Source organism: Trichoderma atroviride, chromosome 5, assembly GCF_020647795.1.
Source record: "Trichoderma atroviride chromosome 5, complete sequence".
Classification (NCBI taxonomy): Eukaryota; Fungi; Ascomycota; class Sordariomycetes; order Hypocreales; family Hypocreaceae; genus Trichoderma; species Trichoderma atroviride.
In genome coordinates this window covers 3089368-3104587 of record NC_089404.1, presented here as the reverse complement: position 1 = coordinate 3104587, position 15220 = coordinate 3089368, and the positions used below count along the sequence as shown (strand labels likewise).

Below are 15220 nucleotides of genomic sequence, written 5' to 3'. Positions count from 1 at the left end.
TGTATATTATGTATAGAACACATGTATGTAATTGCGATGCTTTAACAAATTGACGCTTACTTTTGTGCATGTATGAGCTACCGCCAACTAATGTATGATATGAGTTACTGGTGTCAAGCTCACTTGTGCCTCTTGGATTGGATTAGCGAGGAATACTTGGTGATGAATAAAGATAACGTTGAAGATTGTATGGGTGAAAGATCATAGAGCACTTTGTAGCATGTCTTAGAAACCGCCCGCAGCGATTATTTTAGGAGGATCAATTCCTTCATCCATTAATACCATGCCGAGTGATAATAGTTTTATAAACATTCTGTAAGATGACAAGGCGCACTACTAGATAGTCTAAAAGTTTCACTCGAGCTCTCCTTTACTGTCAATACGCAATGAATAGTAATAGATTGAACTACTTCTCTCAACTCATCGCAACAAAAACTTGTGAAGAGATTGTTTCTGGGTAATGTGGTCAAGACGTATTGACGTGTTGTAAAGGGGAGCGATGCATGTTTAAGGTGCAGTGACAATTGCTGGTAGGCGTTTCGAGAACCTTGTATTCTTCGACTTCTTCATAAATTACAGCGCACTTTTCCATGGATGCGCATCATCTTCCTACCATCATAGATGTGTGCTCATATCTCCAAAAGCGCATCAATAAGTTTTTCAGAATTTGCTCTGCGCTCAAGGTTTAGAGGCCTGTTTACCGCCTGTTTCTTATCATCAGCTCAGAAGGCGGAGTGCCAGAGTGGTTAATGGGTATGACTAGAAATCATATGGTTTCGGCCTCGCAGGTTCGAATCCTGTCTCCGTCGAGTTACAGCTCCAGTTGGAACTAATTTTTTTCCACTGCTTGTGTGCAACGGAAATAATTTTTCTTTTTCTTTTTGGAGGATTTGCACATGGGCTCGCTTTCTCTTTTGCTTTTCGACCCAATTCTTGCTTGTGTCAGTTTGGAGTCCACATCTGACGCAGCGCCACTAACAGAAACACTGTTTATCCATACGTGCCAAGTGAGCAGCAAAAAGAAAAAAAAAGGAATTGTATAAGTATACGAACACAGCTTTAGTATGGCGCATAATGTTATTGTAACGATGAATTGATCTCAAAATACTTAGGGATTTCTAGGATTTTAGTAGCTCTATCATATCTACTACATCTACTACATCTACTACATCTACTACATCTACTACATCTACTACATCTACTACATCTACAGCACGTGTATCCATATAGTCACGTAGATTATCCGAGTAATGTGATCATTTGTTGATGATAATACCTCTTCTTGCGCTTTTCCTTCTCTCCCTCCGCCCTCCTCCTGCTCCTCCTTCACACATTTTATCGCAAAGAGAAAGAATAATAGTCCCCAGCTTCTGTTTGTCTTCTTCATGCGATCCCTTCTGTGGTGTGTTAAGCTGCCCGAGTTGTTCGCTTCCGCTCAGAGACTTTTACTAGTCTTAGGGAGTCTGTGATTTTGACTGGTGGGGCTATTTTCGCTGATGATTCGAACAATCAGGCTGAGGGCCAAATTCGCTTACATGTGCCACGTAGGAGTAAATGCAACCCCGCGTCTGGCACATCTTATCCCTTCATCAACTGCGATCTTGTCAAATACCCAATTGCGAGACAGTAAAAGTGACACGTCAATTACAGATGGCATCGGATGACCCTTTGGATATCGCATATACCGCAATTGTGCGAGTCGCTGATACTGCCACGCTGCTAGGTGCAAAACACAAGAGGCCAATATGCGGTCGCCTAGGCGCAGAGCTTCTGATGGTCGCAGACTGCCTAAATACCGCCGATCATAATCAAGAGGAGCGACTGCGCCTGCGTATCTCGAAGCTGATGAAAGATGTTGAAACCATCTGCAGAGTAAGTGCCTAGAGATTGACTTTTGGCTATGCTCAGCCCGGATCACATGAATAAGTTAGATGGGAAAGTGGCTAACCAATTATTAACGCTCATTTCAGTGGCGCGTAAAGTCAACCCTGAACAAAGTAAATGATTCACTACTCAAGACTATTGCACAATCGGAACCACGTTCGTTGCAATATATGAAAGCTCAGGCAGATATCCAGCAAGGAATTATAAATATTACGGCAAACGGGGGCAAGGATGCCGAGAAAGCCATTGCTCATTTGCAAAAATTCATGAAGACACACGGCGATGCGAAGAGAGATGAAATCGGCGAGGACATACCGAAAGACTTGCCAGCCGAGTATCGAAAGGAAAATAAAATACTACTTAATCTCTTGCAAGATGAGATGAGCTGCACATGCGGCATGAGCGACATGAAAACAACCCGGCAAGTATATAATAGACATTTAGTCCAGCTTTTACTTCAACCACCATCACAAAGCATGACAGAGCAGGGTCAACTGCGATATAATATGCTATTCTCTTCAACCCCTGTATCAAATGGAGTCCAATTTGGACAATGGCAAGATGTTGAATTGACTTTTTCCCGGTAAGCCAATCAAGATTTATACAATGAAATATAGCTAATAGTAATTCAGCATGACAGGGCAGTCAAGGAAGCGTGTTCAGTTTTCGAATTATAACACTGACTCCTCATCACATTCGTCTTCAACCCCGCTTGTGCGAATGAATCAAGGACAGTTCTGTAAGCTCATTAGCTTAGAAGCCAATTCACGCATTTGCTTGATTGTCCAGAATGCGAAACTCCACAAGGCTGGGTTCAAGCCTATCGAACAGATAGTCGAACATACACGCGGCATCTCGCTTGCAAATATTCTCAAGCTATACCATCTTACAGCTAAGATGAAAGTTGCTTTGGCTTATATTCTTACACACGCAGCCTGGCAGCACTATGATTCGGACTGGATGAATACAAAGTGGACCAGCGACTTGATCCAGTTTATGAAAGAGCGCCCGCGCCATATCGTTGGAGAACAGAGTAACCTTTTCGCATGGAAGCCTTACCTCTCGATCTATGCTACCCAAAATGACACTATATGTCACGAGACCAGTGTTTTGGATGGGGAAATACACCCCTTTCCAAGAATCCAAGCGCTTGGTATTATATTAGTCGAAATCGGGATTGGGTCGCCACTTTACAAAAGTACTGACGCTCACTCCGAACAATCCTTAGCAGCAAAGGCAAATAAAGATTTGCTACGAGCTATAGAACATTCGAAAAACGAGAAGCTTTGGGAGGATTGTGATTATCCGAGCTATCGTAACGCAGTCAATAATTGCCTAGATCTCAAAACCTTTCCTGCCCATCCAGACAATGCAGAGGGTCTGAAACAACGCAGAGACACATTATACAATAAAGTTGTCTTTCCTTTAGAAGAGCTGCTCCGGGGGACTCAGTGGATGAATAAGTGGACTGAAATTGGCCCTTTGAGCCGTCCGGCAAAAAGCTCGGTCGACTTTTCTCTGCTGCACCCTCTTACCGAGCCAGCCACTGAAGAGGCATCTTTGAGAAGAGCAGCAAAGAAGAGTCTCTCAAAAAGTCAGAAAGATGCAAAAAAATGGCTCTCGCGTATACAATGGCTGAATAGCGAATTGACTGATCTGCGAATGGCATCGGTTAGCCCACCCTCGCCGGTTCGCATAGCTGTGTTAGATACTGGCTGCGACGATGACTCCCTGTTCTTCTTTGATTCAGATAATTCAAGTCGGCTTCGACAATGGAAAGATTGGACTGAGGAATCTGATGAATACCAAGACTACCACGGGCATGGAACCTATCTAACATCCCTTGTGATGAGGCTTTCCCCAGGAGCTCATATTTACGTTGCGCGCGTTGCTAAAAATCCCGATGAACTCTTGGACTCAAGCGAGAATGTCGCAAAGGTTTGTAATAGAACATCAAGTTAAAAATAGATCATTATTTATGCTAACTGGGTTCTAGGCGATTTCCTGGGCAAGCCAAGAATGGAAGGCCGACATTGTTCTGATGTCATTTGGATTTAAAGAAGAACAACCATGCATAAGTAGAGCCATTCGAGAAGTGATGTATGAGCGAGATGACTCCATCCTTTTGTTTGCAGCCGCATCAAACCACGGGGCCAACGAGCAGGAAATGTTCCCTGCTAGATACGAGTCTGTCATCTCTATCCGGGGCACTAATGCAAACGGCGATTTTGAAGACTTCAATCCTCCTCGAAACCAGAATGAAGAGATAGTGTTTGGTACCCTAGGCTTGGACGTCCCGTCAGCTGGGCTAAGCAATCACAACGAAGAGGTGTATAAGTCTGGCACATCGGTTGCAGCCGCTGTTGCAGCAGGTATAGCGGGTTTATTGCTTGGATACATATCCAACAGGTCAGAAAAGGCCGCATTCCCAGATTTAAATAAGAAGTTACGGACTCGCCAAGGAATGCGCGCAGCATTCGTGGGGCTCGCTTCACGAACACAAAAGGAGCACTGTTTATACTTGACGCCCTGGAGGTTAATGGGCAAGTCCGAGGAAGCTCGATGGGGAATCCTTCTCGCAGCAGTGGATGATGTTTATTAATAGAGTTAGTTGCCTCTTATAATTTTGCTTCGGCATACACGCTGATAACTAATCCATGGGTACTATGCATCACGCGTTGAGATGCATATAACCTTAGCGTCGCTCTCCCCTATTTCAACTACCGTATTCCCACCAGTATTGCCAGAAGGTGATAAGTTATCAACTGTCACCGCATCAATTGTCACTTGATCAAATGTATCTTCTTCGTCATCTTCTTCATCCTCGTCATCCTCATCATACTCTTCATCCCTGCTAAGGTATGCCGCCTTGTGCCTAAGCTCATTATATTGGAGCTTTGTTCCTTTCCATCCTTTAATCTCAATTTTAAGAAGCTGGTAGGCAAATACAATATCTTCAATAACCCTCCACGCATCGCTCTGCGTGTTATATGTGGATTTGGAGAGCTTGACACCAAGTCTCACATCACTTCCGGGCATTGGGACAGTGCCATTTGCTTCAACTTGGGCGCCTGTAGATTCCCGCGTCTCTTGTCGGGCCACAAATCCCTTTGCTATCATCAAGCCTGTAACCATATATACGGGCTTTCGTAAGCCAGGAAAGCTGCTAGCTTTCACGAAGCCATGGACACGAGGTACTTTGAGGCGAGCTTCGATCTCTTCTAGTGAGGGATCAGTGACGAAGTACATGGCCTCTAGCGAATCCATGGTGTAACTCGTCTGTGCTGTCGAGTTGCGTTGGCCTGAGGTTTTTGCACACACGGTCTGCACAAACTGAGCCCAAACACCGACCGAGATATCATGGCCAGTCGCACGGCTCAGAGCATGATCTTGCTCGGTTATCGTCTCAATGCGGGGATAGTTCGCCTGTAGATAATCGGCGTCGACGGTCGTCAGCGCCCGGTGCGGTCGTAGCGGGTCTGTAATAAGATTTCCTAGCGCAATCGGGCCGCTTTGTGGCTTAAAACGAAAGTTTGGTGCGAGTAGGTAAGTTTTTTGACGTGCCATGCTTGGAAGTTGATGCCTCATTCACGATTGCAGAGGCCTTTGTGAAGTAAACGGGCACTACTCCGTGCTAGTAGGTAGAGAGAAGCCCATCCGACTTTGCCATTGGTTGGATCGTACGCTTCATGCATGTATAGGTAGGTAAATATTAAACGCCTCTAGGATAGTAAGAATTAGCTCAGTACATGAACATATATAGCTACATGTAGCGTGACTTCTTCCACCTCAGTTATCCCCGTCGGCTTTAGCACCTGTGATCATGCTGCTTTGTTCGTCGTTGTCTGTATGAGAGGAAGCTTCGTTGTTTTAGAAATAAGCTCTTAACCCATTCAAATACTGCTGGAACAAGGCTTGTACAAAGTACATGTATGTACTAGGCTAGCGTTTGTGATCCCTGTGACTTATGTGTAATACTGTAAAGTGTGTCCTCCGGCACCTTATACTCTCCCAGGCTGGGAGATGATTCCTGCGCGCTTGGTTAAGTCATTACTAGACCCCTCACCTGGAATGGGGTAGAATTGCCCCAACTTCTGCGCTCTCAAGATTTTGTTTCATATCTGCAACAATAAGCCATGTCGAGCAGTACAACTATCTCCGAAGCTACCCAAGCGTGCCTCCAGAGCTTCACCAACTGCCTAGAGGCCGAAGAACTGCTGAAAGACGAGTGGGCGGAAAACCGTCTAGCCGATTTCAACCTTTGGGTATCTGGCACCGGTGCTTTAGCGGGCGGACGAGCATCTTTTGACCACAGGTTGAGGGCTAAGCCTGAAGCACGCGCAGTCATAGCCAATCTATTGCGTCTGCTCGCCGGGACTGTGGACAAATGCAAAACTTTAAGTCAGATTAGTCGTCGTATCGGCCCATGTAGCTGCTAATAGGAGTCAAGGTTGTGCGGTGCTTTCCGAAGCTATCCAAGATAACGACAGCGGCGGGGATCCAATTTTATCGCCTGAAAGCTTTCTAGAGCGAGCCTTCTCCCCCCTGGTCGGACGATTCTTTGTCGGACCATTCCGTGTCAGAGGGACAGCTGGAAAAACAGCCTGAGCCACCATTATCAAGCAATCCATTGCATGAGAATATGCAGAGTATCGAGGCAATTCTCGACCAGCTTGCTCGAATCGCCATCTCAGTCCGACAATCTGGCAAGCGCTCAAGACTACAAAGAGCAGATCATTTATTCAAACCAGAAGATTACGAAGACTTTCGGAATCATCTAGGTACAATCATACTTGCGCGTGGTGAATTTTCGCAACAACAAATTGATCTATCGAACCTTGATGAAATACAACAGCGTTTAGTCTATTGTAATTTAAAGCGGCGCAACCGTTTCCTCTATGCGCAGAGGCATTCTATACGCCTCAATCCGGTTGTGCCAGCGCCAACAACTAAAGAGCACACTGTTGAGATACTTGAAACCAGCTTTGAGGGTGAGCGGAAGCCGATGTTGTCCCCATTAGCTTTGAAGACTCTAGGTAAAGCACCAAACGCTTCTATAAATCGCACCATACGAACTGGAACAAGTGCTAGCGCAATCAGCGAGACCTTCGCTTTACCACAAGCTCCATTACCAGCGACTGCCGCATCCACAGTTGTTTCATCAACTACGATCGACCTCAAATATCCCCGACCACCAGAAATCAAAGATGGGGCACACGTGTTCAAGTGTCCCTGTTGCTGCCAAATCCTCCCAGTGTCTGTATTGGAGGGAAATAAGTGGAAGTAAGTGTTTTAGAACCACATATAAGGGGGTGTGCGTCGCATTAACCATGACAGAAAACATGTAGCGGATGATCTCTGCCCGTATACCTGCATATTATCTGATTGTAGTAATCCTACAAAGCTATTTAACACAGCTAAATCATGGAGACTGCATATCCTTGAAGCACATTACAGCTTTACATACTGGATATGCTTTTCTTGCGAGCAACGTAAACAGTTTCAAACCGAACGAGACTTCACTACCCACATAAAGGAAAATCACGCAGCCACTATACCATATGATCAAATTTCGCTCTTAACGGATATTAGCAAGCGTTCAGCTCCTCTGGAAATTACCTCCTGCCCGCTATGCGACTGGCCGGAAAAAGAAGGAGAAGGAGTTTCCATAGACAAGGACACGCTTCTCGACCACATTGCCAAAGACTTGCATGCTTTCTCACTTCGATCCCTACCTTGGGCGGATGGTAACGGGCAAGAGGACGATAAACGCATACAGTATAGTTCTGACAAAGTCTATGATTGGCTTGTTGAGAATGGACTCTTTCAGAGCCATAGTAAAGAGAGACCGCCCTTAGAAGGGATGACTTTTGGTTCCGAATACTTTCAGCATAATCCATATTTCGCAGCGAATTCAGCATCTTCAAACTCCAGTAGGCTGGAATCACTCAACTCACGGGAAGAAGAGCTCGAAAATTGGAAACAAGAAGATCCAAATGAATTTGAAAACAAAAGCGAATCTCTAGGCAGTCTAGGTGACGAAACTACAAACTGGAAAAGCGAAGCAGATTTCAAATCCCATGAAAGCTCTATTGATGGGGAATCAGAGCTAAAGGATACAGTATTTATTGATGATGGCCAGTCAGATTTGGACATAAGTGATCATCTAAGCCTGATTCTTGCCGCTAAAGCAGGGGACGTGGTCATGGTACAAAAGCTTCTTCACAAAGGTAGCGAAATTGAAGCTATAGACGAGGATGATCGGACAGCACTTTTTTGGGCAGCCCAGGAGGGAAAAGGAAACACAGTCAAGTTGCTCCTTGAAAGAGGTGCTGATATTGAAACAAAGGATATAGACGGCCAGACGCCGCTTCTATCGCTATGTCGTACGGGAACGGAGACTGTTGCCAAAATCCTGATTGAACATGGCGCTGATGTAAACGCTACAGATAAGAATGGTTGGACACCACTTTTCTGGGCTGTCTATAAGGGAAAAGCGGCTGCGGTCAAGCTACTGCTCGAAAAGGGCGCTGATATAGAGGCCAGAGATGTAAATGGCTGCACGCCAATTTTCTGGGCTGTCTATAATGGGGACAGGATTGAAGTCCAACTACTGCTTGAAAAGGACGCTGATGTTGGGGCCAGGGATAAGAAAGGTTGCACACCACTTCTTTGGGCCGCCTTTTATGGCAACAAAGCTGCAGTTGAGCTACTGCTTCTATATAATGCTGATATAGAGGCCCGGGATAAAGTTGGTCACACGCCGCTTCACCTTGCCGCCTATGTGGGACATGAATATGTTACCAGGTCACTTATTGGAAGCGGTACTGGGACTGAGGCCAAGGACAAAGATGGTTTCACGCCGCTTCTTGTTGCTGTCTACAATGGAAGAGAAGCCATCGTTCGTCAACTCCTTCTTGGAGGCGCTAACAGTGAGGCCAAGGATATAGGTGGTTGGACGCCGCTTCTTTGGGCAGCCTATAAGGGACACAAAGTCATAGCTAAGCTGCTTGTTGAACAAGGTGTCAAAACTGAGGCCAAGGATGAAATCCGCTGGACGCCGCTACGATGGGCAGTCCATTATGGAAAGGAGGCGATAGTCAAGTTGCTAATCGACGCGGGCGTGGCGGATGTCAACCCAATTGATGAGAACAACAAAACGCTCGTATCCTGCGCTGCTGAATACGGGCACGACAATATTGTTCGAATACTTCTCCGTACAGGCAAAATCGATCTTCGCGCAAATAATAATGGCTCATGGTTGGTGCATTGGGCCGCCGCGGCAAATGATGAGGAGATGATAACGCTACTATTGGACAACGGCGTGGATTTAGATGCAAAAGACTCCAAAGGCCGCACAGCTCTTTGGGCTGCAGTGTATGGAGGTAAATGTGAAGTGGTAAAAATCTTCATGAAAAGAGGCACAACATTCAACTCGAATTTGCCAGATGAAGAAGATATCCTCTCTTTAGCTGCATACGAAGGGGATACGGAAATTGTGGAATCTCTACTCTTGCGTGGAGTTAATTCACAAGCGACAGACAGATGGGGCGCACAACCACTCCATTGGGCAGCATACAATAACCACCAAGAGGTAGCGAAACTGCTTCTCACACATGGAGCCAACGTCAACGCCCTCAATCCTGATGACTGTACACCGTTATATTTGGCCATACATATGCTGCACAAGGCAGTTGTCAAAATGTTACTCGATTTTGGCGCTAATCCGAGTATTCCTGATCGTTGGGGCCTACGCTTTAATAAAGAATTTTGCCTGAGATTTATAAACTAGATGTACGGAAGAATGATAACTAGAAGAGCATATGTTGGCAGAACTAAGTAAAAAAGTATAAAATGCGAGATAGTTAGATCCATGTGATTGTATCAAGATCTTCAAAGTTTCTATTTGCTTCCATTCGCTTCATTCAATGATTTGAGCTGAGGCATCGGTAGCCCAGCCGTATAAACATTTTAATGATGTATAAACTATGAGTGGAAGCTATTCTAAAAGACAGAGAACTTTGTGAGTTTTAAGGTAACTTTTGTTCAACCCGTCATAGGGAAAGTATGATTTTCAGTGGCGCAGACTCTGGCCATCAAAGTCGTCTGATATAAAATCTAATAAGATTTATATATATTATTATTTAACTAATTATAGACCTAAATATGTTTTTTTGTTTTGAAATATTTTTTCTAGAATTAATAATAAATGTTTGAAAAGTATGTATTTCTGCAATTTAGGGTAGGGCACTGTAATGTGGTCGCAGATATCTGGCCACTTACTGTATAGTAGATGCTGGCGTCGTTTTGGTAATTTAAACAATCAATCATCTTATAAAACTAGTTGGTAACTTAGTGCGGTATCCTATTCTTCTTCATATCCTATTTGGTTCCATGTGGTCTACTCTCATTGTATTGTCACAATGACACGCGGCAAGAGTATGGACATCGCTAATCCTATAGGAGAATACAACTGCTTTGCCGACTGATTGCTATAGGCAGATATAAAAAACTAAATGAAGATATTTTCGGGTTTCAATAACATTGCTGCGCTAAGGCTGCCCGATTTATTTAGTTATGAGCATTGAGGCATCTGACTGCACTCACCTTATCGTCTTTTACTCAGCGCCCTTTACTCCCTGTTCTGGACACAACCTTTGGACATCTCTTCATTGGAACTCTCCAAAGCACCAGAAAGAGCATTGCAGAACTTGGATTCATTCACATTGCCGGTGGGCTTTCACTTCGATGTCAGCGACGACAATGTTCACAAAGCAGGTGTGGGCAATCTATCATTTCTAGACTCTTGGATCAGCTCCAGAGGCGTCACTATGACTGTTATCTTCTGCTTCAAATAGTGAGTCCGAAATGAGACTTGCCGCCCGAGCCTCGGATTTTATACTTGAGAACGACCAAGAGATCTTTTCCCTTCTAGAACAGCCTTTGGGAGCCGAGGACTGTAATAAGACTACAGAAATCATAAACAAACACGCGACATAAAAAGCACTAAAATCTTCTTGCTATACGTCTAATAGTATTGCTAACTTAGAAATTATTTCCTGGAAGGATATGAAGATGGACAAGTGTTATGGCGCATGCCCGTGCGGTTATATTTTCTAAATCTATGTAGACTGGGATCAGCCGCGGATGATCTATATTTCCATGGCGAGGGCAAGCGTGCAGCACATGCGTCCATATCTGGTAACGTAGAATACTAAAGCAGTGTGATCATTTATTGATAACTATATTTATGGAGAAAATGAAATCAAGTCCTCCCCCCCTCCCCCTTCATCTCCTCCTTCACCCCCTCCCCCGCCTCCTGAACACACTTTTCGAACAAGGCCTATACTCGTTAGTCATTTTACCTTTTCACACTGTGTGATTGGATGCTTACGTCGGCGATGGCTTCCACCTCCTGTGATGATTTCGACAAACTGAGTTAGTAGTGACCAATCACAGAAAGGAACATGTGCGAACCTTGCGAGCCTATAGACTGTCAATAACAATTGTGAAACAAGTCTCATCATTACTTACAGCGAGCTCTTTCTTCCAGTGCTTCAACGTGTGTCAAATTAGCATATTGCGGATCATTGGGACCCGTACATCAAAGACATACCGCGATTCGATCGGACACAAACTAAAGAAGGAATTTGATATGAGCATGGCGCGAGGAAAAAGGTCTTTGTTCACTTACTTTCTTCCGTTCATCTAATTCCTGTGATGAAGATATTTGTCAGATCGTCTGATGGTAATGAAACTAAGAATGCCAAACCTACCAACTCCTTTTTGATCACATCCTTATGCATTTGTCTTATTAGCTTTGTTACTATCCCAAAAGGCTGACAGCAATTGTTCAAACTCACGCGCAAATCTTGGCGCAGGTGCTAGAGAGAGTGTCAACAACTGCTACTTATGTCATCGCTAAAAAGAAAGAAAGGAAACGAAAAGAATCGTACCTCCAGCTTCTGCTGGGCTTCCTGTATTTGCGATCAATGAGTCATTAGTGAAGGGATCCTTACCCTCGCAATTGGTGCAACTCACTTCCGATGATCCTTTCTACAATATGTCAGTGAGGCTGTAACTTGAATATAAACTCTCGATATCTAGGAAGCTTACCGGCGGCATCTTGACTTTCTACCAGATCAAACACTAGTCAATACGAAACACTTTCTTACGGAATAGTACTTACAGGCATTTTGGAAATTTGATTGTACTAGAATCCAATTAGCAATTGAACTGTTTTTTAATCTCGTTGATGGAGACAAACTCGTTGTGTCTGGTTCTATGAATGGAATAGACGATTAGATAGCCAGCGCAAAGGCCCAGTGGATTGGTCGTGACGTACTTACGAGGAAAATGGTGCTGCAAACCAGACGTCAATATCACAGCCCAAACCGAGAAGAGAGGAGAATCGTTCAGTGGACTTACAACACAAAGTGAGTGTGGGACTTGAAGAAGAAAAAAGGAAAAGAAAAAGAAAGGGAAAAAAATTTCTGCTGGAGTGTTTAAAATTTGCATATCAAAAGGGAAGGAAGGAGTGGTCGGTAGGTGTTAGCTGTCGGTGCCAGTTGCCGATATCAGGATTCGGTTCTCTAACCAGCTAGCGAAAAGTCAACAGTCCAAAAGGGAGAAGTTAGGCGTCCAATACCCCAGTTGTAGCTCAACAAGGCAGCCAGTTCACATGTTAAAATACCCGCCAAACACACTTAAGAATAGCAGTAGCAGCAGTAGCAGCAGTAGCAGCAGTAGCAGCAGTAGCAGCAGTAGCAGTAATCCAGTGGTAGCAGTAGTACTTGATAATCTATATGTATATCTGGAGTGCAGATAACTGAATTAGGGTAATGGATAACTTTCCCGTTAAAAACATCTACAATAAAACACCAACCCGGTATTTCTTTTTTCACGACAATCCTTAAATATTCAATTGAGTTACATCCATGTTAGTGCAGAGCTCCCGCGCTTGCAGTAGTACGGGCTTTTATAGATTTAACTTCTCCTAATAATACTCACGGGGTTCCTGAACCGTCAGCAAAATGGCACCGCCAGCGAAAACGTCGACACTTGTTTTTGTTACTGTTTTTGTTACTTCTCTTGACGGCACATTTGCCGCTGCTTATCATGGAATACAACGGTCGACACTGTGATCAAGGGTGTCAAGAATTCGACGGCAATCGTCCTGCCTGATGACGACTGCGCACGTCTATACAAAAGGGGCAAGTGGGACGACAGCTGGCGAAAGGAACCTGCCTGGTAGAGGTGTTCTTCTACTTCTTCCGTGGCAGAGAACTCCAGCCTTTCTTCGTCGGATACATTTGAGCCGCAGTACTCATCATACCAGCGTTTGCGGAGCCAAAACTCTGCGGGAGTAAGGCCAAACTTAAATGTTCGGAGCCATGGTACTCACAATACCGGCGCTTGTGGAGTCACAGATTCTGCTGCGCAAAAGTTTCGCTCAGTAAAAAACCCTCCAGGGGATAGCAAGCTCTTATACCGTGTTACCCAAGTGCGTTCTTGTTCGGTAGTATTCTGCAGGGCTTGATGCTGCGGGGACTGGAGGGCAGTCTCTAGTAAGTGAGGGGTTGAGATGAGATGGCATTTGCTCTCTCAAATACGTCGTAGTCGGCGCTATACTTGATATCAGCACTGCTGAGGATGATTTTATCTATTGTACATCTTTAACCATTATCTCTCTTTTTGCCCCAACCTTGGCTCGGCCAAGACTGGCCAAGTCGAACGTGACCTTGAGGAAAGACCTGACACGCATGCATTGCATTAGAAGCCTAGCGTCTCATGAAGATATGGGCTGGCAAAGAGCCAATGGATCTCAAACACTTTCAACCAATTTTATGCACATTTAGAGCAGAGTGCATAGCAATACATGTACTCGATCGGAAAATGCTATTAGCTCAGGTACCTATCTAAACACCAGATTCTATGTACAAACAGTAGTTGACTTGATCCTCACCCGACGACAATCTATGCTTTTTTTGTCAACGTCTTGCCAGCTCCTCATTCGAAAGCATGCTTTCTCCATCCGCGCGGGCTATTCGGCGTCCTCGCACGCTAGAACCTGAAGGTGGTGCTCAACGTAGTAATTGTCCGATCCACCAGCATCACACCCATTGCATCCAGTATACATTCCATTATGGCGTAGACAAGAGTGCCGGGGCGGCTCGAGGCCATCAAGTAATATTCCGAGGTGATCCAGGAACTCGAGCGCTGAATGGTCGTAAGTGCCCGAATAGTCGTGACCATCCAGAACCTGAACAAATTTCTCATTGCTTCCGTGGAACACCTTGCCTTCTCTTGACGTCACACGATCGCCCTTATCCTTGTCTCGCTTCAGGCTGTGGTCGATGAGCCAAACCGTTTCAGGGAGATATACCGAATCATCATCGTCCATGGCGACCAGGGTGCGGATGAGAAGGCCCCTCGGGCTCTTCTCTCGAAAGAAGTGTAGCACAGAGAAGTTCTTTATAAAACCATCAAACCAGCTAGGGTTGTATTCGAGTGCCAAATTGACAATGCCGCGCAGCCCTTTATTCCACTCTATCATGCAGAAATCTTCCATAAAGAATTCACGTTCCCAGTAAAAGCCAACTGTGTCTATATTAGAGGGCTGTAGGCAAACGAGATCTCGGTTTGTATGAATGGGGAAGCACCAATCTCCACCAGGGCGTAGGTGAATGAATGGCACGCAGGCATCGTCAAACTGAGAATCACGAAAGTTGGTACGGCCTTGACGGAGCTTCGCTTTCCAGTAATCGAGATTATAATGCTTTTCAATTACGGCGTTGGATTCATAGCATGCGCTCCATATGCCGAAATCCCAGAGATATGCAGATGGGTTGTTGTTGGTCCACGAATGGCTGCTGCCAAATTTTGGTGCTGCAAGGCAAAATTGAGAGCCATGTTCGAATTCGCAATCAGAGCCCAGAAAGCACTGCACCCTGAGCTTTTTTAGCGCATCACCATCTTCTAGATAATTGGTCACCGAGAAGAAATGAGCCCTGCGGCGGGTTGGATTGATTGGCTGTAAGGCATGTCTCCAAATTTGGAGCCTTATCTCGGCCGGTAAATTGCCAAATCGGTGAAATTCTGACATTTTTTAATGAATTGCCAGGGTCAAAAGTCTAGTCTGAGATGGCGAGAAGGAAAAAGAAGGGGATAAAGAGGCGATTCCTCCACTCTTATAGTTATTGAGGTTCGTAAATAGAACTGCCCACCAAACTTTAGCCGCGTGTACACAAATTACGCGTACTTTGAGAAAATTGGTGGAATCTTATTACCTGTGAGGCTTGGACATGGGGCAGAAACTTCACCCACCTACCTCTCT

General features: G+C 44.9%; 5 protein-coding genes and 1 non-coding gene across 6 annotated transcripts; 3 read left to right on the top strand and 3 right to left on the bottom strand.

Annotated features, from left to right (window-relative positions):
- The first annotated feature begins 728 nt into the window (after positions 1-728).
- Positions 729-809, top strand: TrAtP1_010247. Its single transcript has one exon. It is a non-coding gene; the product is annotated as a tRNA-Ser (tRNA).
- Positions 810-3546: 2737 nt separating this feature from the next.
- TrAtP1_010246 (uncharacterized protein) lies at positions 3547-4486 on the top strand (the record flags this gene model as incomplete). Its single annotated transcript, XM_066114620.1, has 2 exons — positions 3547-3822; positions 3881-4486. 2 exons carry the CDS (start codon positions 3547-3549, stop codon positions 4484-4486), a joined length of 882 nt encoding a protein of 293 aa, XP_065970716.1.
- A 62-nt stretch (positions 4487-4548) lies between these two features.
- On the bottom strand, positions 4549-6343 carry TrAtP1_010245 (uncharacterized protein; the record flags this gene model as incomplete). The annotated part of the gene is made up of 1 exon (XM_066114619.1): positions 4549-6343. Exon 1 carries the CDS (start codon positions 5470-5472, stop codon positions 4549-4551), a length of 924 nt encoding a protein of 307 aa, XP_065970715.1. The 5' UTR covers positions 5473-6343.
- A 183-nt stretch (positions 6344-6526) lies between these two features.
- TrAtP1_010244 (uncharacterized protein) lies at positions 6527-9676 on the top strand (the record flags this gene model as incomplete). The annotated part of the gene is made up of 2 exons (XM_066114618.1): positions 6527-7167; positions 7222-9676. 2 exons carry the CDS (start codon positions 6527-6529, stop codon positions 9674-9676), a joined length of 3096 nt encoding a protein of 1031 aa, XP_065970714.1.
- An 840-nt stretch (positions 9677-10516) lies between these two features.
- Positions 10517-12009, bottom strand: TrAtP1_010243 (uncharacterized protein; the record flags this gene model as incomplete). Its single annotated transcript, XM_066114617.1, has 11 exons — positions 10517-10621; positions 11279-11299; positions 11362-11370; positions 11419-11439; positions 11501-11521; positions 11579-11599; positions 11661-11681; positions 11748-11768; positions 11841-11861; positions 11926-11940; positions 12001-12009. 11 exons carry the CDS (start codon positions 12007-12009, stop codon positions 10517-10519), a joined length of 285 nt encoding a protein of 94 aa, XP_065970713.1.
- A 1918-nt stretch (positions 12010-13927) lies between these two features.
- Positions 13928-15019, bottom strand: TrAtP1_010242 (uncharacterized protein; the record flags this gene model as incomplete). The annotated part of the gene is made up of 1 exon (XM_014089846.2): positions 13928-15019. Exon 1 carries the CDS (start codon positions 14987-14989, stop codon positions 13928-13930), a length of 1062 nt encoding a protein of 353 aa, XP_013945321.2. The 5' UTR covers positions 14990-15019.
- Positions 15020-15220: the final 201 nt, after the last annotated feature.